This window comes from Geospiza fortis, unplaced genomic scaffold (genome assembly GCF_000277835.1).
Source record: "Geospiza fortis unplaced genomic scaffold, GeoFor_1.0 scaffold1, whole genome shotgun sequence".
Classification (NCBI taxonomy): domain Eukaryota; kingdom Metazoa; phylum Chordata; class Aves; order Passeriformes; family Thraupidae; genus Geospiza; species Geospiza fortis.
The window spans coordinates 8,089,573-8,096,263 of NW_005054320.1; the positions used below are offsets into that span (position 1 = coordinate 8,089,573).

At 44.3% G+C, this 6,691-nt stretch overlaps 1 protein-coding gene across 1 annotated transcript; it reads left to right on the top strand.

The window, feature by feature from the left end:
• Positions 1 to 540: 540 nt before the first annotated feature.
• On the top strand, positions 541 to 6,358 carry CD4 (CD4 molecule). The gene is made up of 9 exons (XM_031056643.1): positions 541 to 659; positions 2,185 to 2,364; positions 2,449 to 2,589; positions 2,822 to 3,094; positions 3,540 to 3,902; positions 4,029 to 4,271; positions 4,362 to 4,480; positions 4,719 to 4,786; positions 5,998 to 6,358. The coding sequence occupies exons 1-9, from the start codon at positions 599 to 601 to the stop codon at positions 6,011 to 6,013; spliced, it is 1,464 nt and encodes a 487-aa protein (XP_030912503.1). The 5' UTR covers positions 541 to 598; the 3' UTR covers positions 6,014 to 6,358.
• Positions 6,359 to 6,691: the final 333 nt, after the last annotated feature.

The following is a 6,691-nucleotide window of genomic DNA, read 5'->3' on the forward strand; positions in this document are numbered from 1 at the left end:
TCCCTGTATGTCAGGTGCTCCAACTTCCTCACCATGCCACCAGCCCTCCACTGAACTCTGTACAGTTTGTTGGCACCCTTCTTGTACTGGGGGCCCAAAACTGTACCCTGTATCCTAGATGAGACCTCAGGTGTGCCAAATAGAGAGAAATAATTACTTCACTCTACTTCCAGCAGAGCTGGCTGTGCTCTTGCTAATGCAGCCCTGTATGTGTTTAGCTTTAATCTCTGCAAGAGTGATGATAACCCACCATAGAGAAGTAAAAAAGCACAGAACTCTTGGCAGTATAAACAGCTGCTGCCTGATGAATGCCAGAAACCTAGGGATGAGTAAAATGAAATGTTTATTACCAAACTCCAGGGGCACGCTGCAGATGGATTCTTTGCTGAAACAAAAGGCTCTGGTGACTTTCCCAATAAGCTTCCATTTTCCTGTGCTGAAGGATGGTGGGAGCTGAATGGGAACACAAGTCTCATCCATCGAGGTCTGAATAATCAAACATTATTAACAGAGCATTTGGGTCTTCCAGGATAAGATCCCTTGGCAGTGGCAGCATTTCCAGCCTTGCTGTCCCGGGAGGGGAGGAGCATTCCCAGCGATGGAGTTGAGTGGCACAGCCCTGAGCTGCATGCCTGCCGCCCTCCTGCTTCTGCATCTGGGTGAGTCCTGGGCCCAGCAAACCCTCATGGTTCTCACAGACTTTTCACAAGCCTCACAACCCTCGGTGTATTTTCTAGGCTCTTTCTGATGTGTTCTATAAGTTTCCTCACACAGTTTAGCTTTGGGATTCAGGTTGTTCCCAGCCCACCTGCTGAGCCTGCCAGCCAAACCCAGGGTTTGGGGAGCTGCCCCACAGAGATACAGGAGTGGGGTCCTGTGAGAACCAGGATACACACCAAGCAGAGTGGAAAATATGCCCTCCACATTGCCTCTAGCTGTCTGGGCAAAAACATATCTGTGATGCGTAACCACATCTGTGATGTGATCTTCAGAATCTCATCAGAGATTTGCCCTTGCAAATGGAATGCTACTAGCTTGCTTAGCTTGACTGCTAATGTTATAAGCTTTGGTGGATTTTTTAGTGCTCATTTTCCAAGAAAGGAAAGACACTGAATAAGGCCAAGCCTGCAATTCTCAGATACTCAGCTTTGATTCCTCTGGTCACAGAGGAAAGATTGGAAACCTTTTGTGCATCCTAGAACCAAATGAAAAGCAAAAGATAACAACTCTTATTAATAACATTTCTAATTTCACAATTAAAGACAAAATCATAAACTTCTGTAGTCCAGTGTCCAATTACCAAAAACCTGTATGAGTACTCTTGCAGGTGACCTCTTAGAGGGATGTAACTTCTGGCAAACCCTACATTAAACTCATGTCAACTTTTAATTTTACACTTCTATAGCTCTTCAGTACTCAGGTCACCTCAGGGATTTGCATCTCTAAGAGCTTACCAGCAGCGAGGCAGGAGATCACAATCCTGTTATTCCCAATCTTACCTCTGGCAACTCCATCTCTTTCTTAAGGTCTCCTGCAGAAACCTTCTTTGCAGTAAAGGAAAGGAAATTATTCTCCCAAGAAACAACTTCTAATGTTTCTTCAATCTTATACAACCTATTTCTTTTACTGTCACATAGCCCTCCTCCCAAGAACAGGAGCCTGACATTAGGTCAGCCTTCTTTCTTTCTTTTTTACTTTATTTCTTCATTTTTTTGTATTTTCAGTCTTCATCAATGCAAAAACTGGAAGAAGGTGTGAGCAAATTTGTCAGTGCTGCATCAAGTGTTGACTGGGGAGTGAAGGAGGGCTGACATATGCTGTCCTTCATTTGCTACCAGTAGAATAACTAAGTCCTATCCAGTGGAAAAGGGTTGTCTCAGTAAAATTGTTGACATTTCAAAATTATGAATGATGGTCAATCTGCCATAACTACTGGTATTTTCCTTTTTTTCTGAATGTATGTGAAAGAGAATAACCAGGTAATAAAAGAGCTTGATTGATTGATTGATTGATTGATTGATTGATGATATAAAGGAGTGACAAATTCAGAAATTAAGGATAATTTCATTGTCTGGGAAAGGGAGGAAAAATATCAACGTATTTTTGAAGGGCTGGGCATTTTTTACTGAGCCACCCTTCAGAAAGTGAACTTACGCCTTTTTTTGGGTGGGTATTGACTTTTAGGCCTGACCTCCAGTATGGTTCACAAAAATGAATTCCAGACTGGGCTTGCAGGAGGGGAGGTGACCCTGAACTGCCCAGACATACTTCCTGAATCACAATTACCTCGGGACTCAGTTGTGAGATGGAAGTACTCTGATACTCTTCTATGGCGTATGGAAAATAATCAGAGATATTGGAGAAGTAAGGCTTCCAATTCATTACCCCTTCTCCCTTCACACAACTGAGAAACCTCTTCCCTCCTAACCAAGCCTATTTTTTCAAAAGAACCAAATTTCATTTCTGGCCGGTCTGACATCAAGACGCAATACAAACTGAGCGTGCGGGATTTGAAGCTCTCCGACGCCGGCATCTACACCTGTGAATATGGCACTCACAAAGTCCACACCTCACTGCACATCGTTAACTGTGAGTGAATGCAGGGCTTTTAGTCATCAGGAGGGGAGGGGACCATAGAGCTTGGGGAGACCTCTCTGCTGGGATTCTTTATCCAGCTGCATTTCTTCTGTCTCGGCCTATCACGGTTCATTTCTCCTCCATCTCCAGAGCACAGTGTCTCCATGTTCTCTTTGCTGTAACACTTGTGTCTCTCTTGCAGGAAGAGGAACTTACTTACTGCCTGTGCATTTTCTTTTTACAGTGAAAATCTCTTTGGATGGGCATTTTTTGCAAAATGAAGTCCCTGAGCTGATTTTAACTCAAAATTCATCCAGTCCTCTACCCAATCTCAGCATCACGTTGTTTGACAGTAACAATAACAGAGTGACACCAGAAATACAAAACAAGAACCTTCAAGAATACATAGTGAATTTAAAGAAACTGAAGACTATGGACAGTGGGACCTGGGTGTGTCAGATCCATTCAGACTCTCCATTGATTAATCAGAACATCTCCTTTGCAGTGAAGGTATTAGGTATGTGACAACAGAAATGGAACTCACACACAGGCTTGGGAACCACTGCTCCCTTCAGCTCATGAGTTTAACTTTTAATCTCCACATTCCAAGCAGTGGTACTCCAGGGTTGACTTCCCAGGGCTTCCAGCAATGCAGCTTGGGGCTTATTCTGCTGCCTGAGTTCTGTTCCACTCTTGCACTCATTTTTCTCTCCAGGCTTGGTGAGGAGCAGATTCTCCTTTCCTCGGGGTCTGTTCTTCTCAGCTCTGCTGTGCTCGGAAGCTTTGGATCTTTCTGCTGTCTTATTCTTTCTCTGTTTAACCTTTCTGGAGGATGTCATGGCTTTTCTCCAAGTCCTTTTTAAACTGAGTGCAGTGTGCTTCACTCTGGATCAAGGGCAGACATGGGGAAGCGTAACCATGGCTTTTCCTGCCTCTGTATTCCTTGTCTCTTCTAAATTCAGGTTTTCAGAATCCAGATTTGGAAAGAAAGTATGCAACTGTTGATAGTACTGTCATCTTGTCCTGGCATCTGAACTCCCAGAAGATAAAATGGAAAAAAGATTTCACAGGACAGCTGAATTGGAAACAACAGGAAGGTGCAGAATCTCATGAGCTGCTTGATTTCATCGTCACAGCAGAAGGACAGCTGCATGAGACTAAAAAAAGCAACAACTTGTTGTTTGAGATACCTGAAAGCAAACCTGAAAGTACCATAGAAGTGAAGCTCCCCAAAGTCCATTTCAATCACTCTGGCCAGTACCAGTGCCAGCTGGAGTATGAAAGAAGACATGCACAGCGCAAGATAGAGCTGGTGGTGATGAAAGGTGAGAGGAAGGAAGAGAAGTGGGTCATGAAGAGGAGGAGCTACAGAAACCTGCAAGCCCCAAAAGCATGGGTATGGCCCCATCTTCCCATCCCCTCACTCACATGTCCTTGTCTTGCCTTTACAGTCTCAGCTAACCCTGCTGGGCCACTCTCCAGAGGGGCCAGTGTGACCCTGACCTGCCAGGTCTCTGGACCGCTGGCACCCGATGCCTACTTGAGCTGGGAACGTGTGGATGGCACCAAGATGGACAGTAAGAGCTCAAAGCAGCATGAAGTAAAGTTGGAGGTGAACATCAGCACTGCAGGGCTGTGGAGCTGTCACCTCATAGAAGACAGTGACAAAAAGATCAGCTTTCACTACCACGTGGGTATGGAAATTAGCATCACATCCCTGCCCCGACCCTAAAGCTATAAAATTCTATTTGTTTCTGTGTCTAAATATTTGTATCCTCCCACAGAGGAAGCTTCTGTTTGGATTAACAATGTGATAATTGGAGCAAGCATTGGAGGCAGTTTATTGGCGTTTGCCCTTGGGTGCCTGTGCATCATCAGTGGTGTAAACTGGCAGCGGAGAAGGGTGAGTGCCATGGTCCCTGTGAAAGGTGCAGAGATTACTGGCTCTCCAAACCACAGGAGGAGTCAGATTTCCTGTCTGGGTGCAGGGCAGGACAGACAATGGGTCAAGCCTTAGACTCAAGGCAAATTTTTGAGATGGGCAGTCTGCAGATGTCAGACAGCACTTTACTACCACTTCAGAGGAAACCACTTGAAGCATAAAAATATCCAATTTTTCTTTGTCCCTTCTCTCCGGGCAGCAACGGGCAAAAAGGATGGCACAAGCAAGACAACACTTGCTGGAAAACAAGACATGTCAGTGTCAACAGTAAGTGGCAATGAGGGCACCCAGAATGGGCAAAGACTGTTTTCAAGAGAGAGGAGCTGGATGATTGAGCGGGGAGAAATTGAACTTGAGCCTCTTTGGTGAAACAGTACAGCTGCATTTCAGTATTTTCAGCTCTTACTCATGTTAAATCCTGCTCAAGAGTTATGAGCTGTGCTAAATCCCACACCCACGGCAGCACTGTGCTGGGAAACTTTTGAGCAGAGTTGTTTCATTCAAATTATCTTGGTGTTGAGAGATGTTAGCCGAACCCAAGCAGGAGTTCCAAAGTCCTTTGGTGGGGTTCACAGTGAATCTGAGATCTGGATATCAAGGTTGTGGAGGTGGAAGGCACAAAACCAAGCACAAAGATGAAACATAGATTTTAAAAATCCATGATGTCCATAATTTAATTCCAGCTCTGCTAGAGCATTGCTGGACTGCGTTTGGTGAAAATTGCCAATAATCTCCCAGGAGTAACAAAAGAGGAGGGAAAAAAAATCACAGAACAGTCTGATTTGTACCCTTTCCTAAAGGCCTTGGGTGATGTGAAATACACCATTGTGTCATGACCCTTTTCATGGGAGCAAGGATTTCTCAGCAGAGAAGCTGCCCTTTTCCATGTCTTTAGGCTTATATGGTATCAGGCATCAGAAGCAGCTGTTGGAAACACTGACAGCCATTCTGTCACTGGAAGGGGAGCATGAAGGGAAGTATAAATGGCTGCATGAACAAGCTCAATGAATGTTTGGGTACAGAACCAGACTTCTACTTTGTTTTCACCAGTGACATTGGCAAATTGTGATAGTTTCACCTAATTTTTTTTCACTGTCCCCAAGAATTCAGTGAGAATGTTTATTGGCAAATACTGCATCACAGCTGGGATGTTTATGTGGTGAAGAGCATAACGTGTCAAAGAATTCACCTTGTTTTCACCTACATTTTATCCAGGTTAAAAAATAATCTCCATAAAGAGAGGACAAAGTCTGTACAGATACATCAAAATCTAGATAAATCTGTGCAGTACAAGTGCTGATACAGTTGTTCTCTAACTCTCTTTGCCAAGTAAGCAGCTCAGCGTAACTGAAACCTAAACTGCAGCCGTGTGGATGCTCAAGTAACTGTTTGCATCCTCAGCTACAGAGGCAGGCAGTCATTCTCTATGCAAAAAAACAAGTTGGGGGTGATACTCATGTAGTACTTTTCTCTTGCAGCCGGCTGAGAAAGTAACACTGCAGCACTGACATCACAAGGACTGATGAAGTCTCTGCCTGTACATAACCACCTGGCAGCCCATAGTGCTCTGTGAATCCATCTCCCATTCTCCTGTTCTAATGAAATTCTTTATTCCTTCATCATTCCCCCAGTCTAACACCATGGAGGGAGGTTGTCTGGCTAGGAGCCAATGGACCAGACAAGAAACCCCGGGGGGTTATGATTGATCCTCAGTTCTATAACGAGAGATGCTGAACAGAAGATGTGTACATATATATATACACACACACACACATATATAATATGCTTGCATTTTGTTCATGTACTTAATTTGACCTTCTTGTGGAACCAATTTTATGCGCTTCTTTTATCTGCCTGAGCGACAATAAATTACTTTGGGGTTGGGAGTTATTTTTTGCAAGCTGGACTACATTTTTTCTAAGGCACTCTTGTCTGGTTCAAATTCACATTTCTTTCTTTCCTGCTAGGATGTGAAATGCTGATTTTCACTATCTCCAACCTCCCTGGCTGCCATGAGCCTTCCTAAATGCACCAGCTCTTTGTTCTCTGTGAAACCCCTCTGTCCATGCTCACGTGCCTTTCCTGCGCACTCTGTGCCCTACATATCTACCCCTAGACCTACATATCTGATCCCCCATATCTATTTGTCAGCCTGTAGCTTTCACCTCTCCC

Excerpts from the sequence above, each read along its gene's own strand:
- CD4 (XM_031056643.1), top strand. The coding sequence starts at position 599 with ATGGAGTTGAGTGGCACAGCCCTGAGCTGCATGCCTGCCGCCCTCCTG. Across the intron at positions 2,365-2,448 it reads TAATCAGAGATATTGGAGAA|AACCAAATTTCATTTCTGGC; the intron begins GTAAGGCTTCCA and ends TTTTTTCAAAAG. Across the intron at positions 4,272-4,361 it reads CAGCTTTCACTACCACGTGG|AGGAAGCTTCTGTTTGGATT; the intron begins GTATGGAAATTA and ends ATCCTCCCACAG.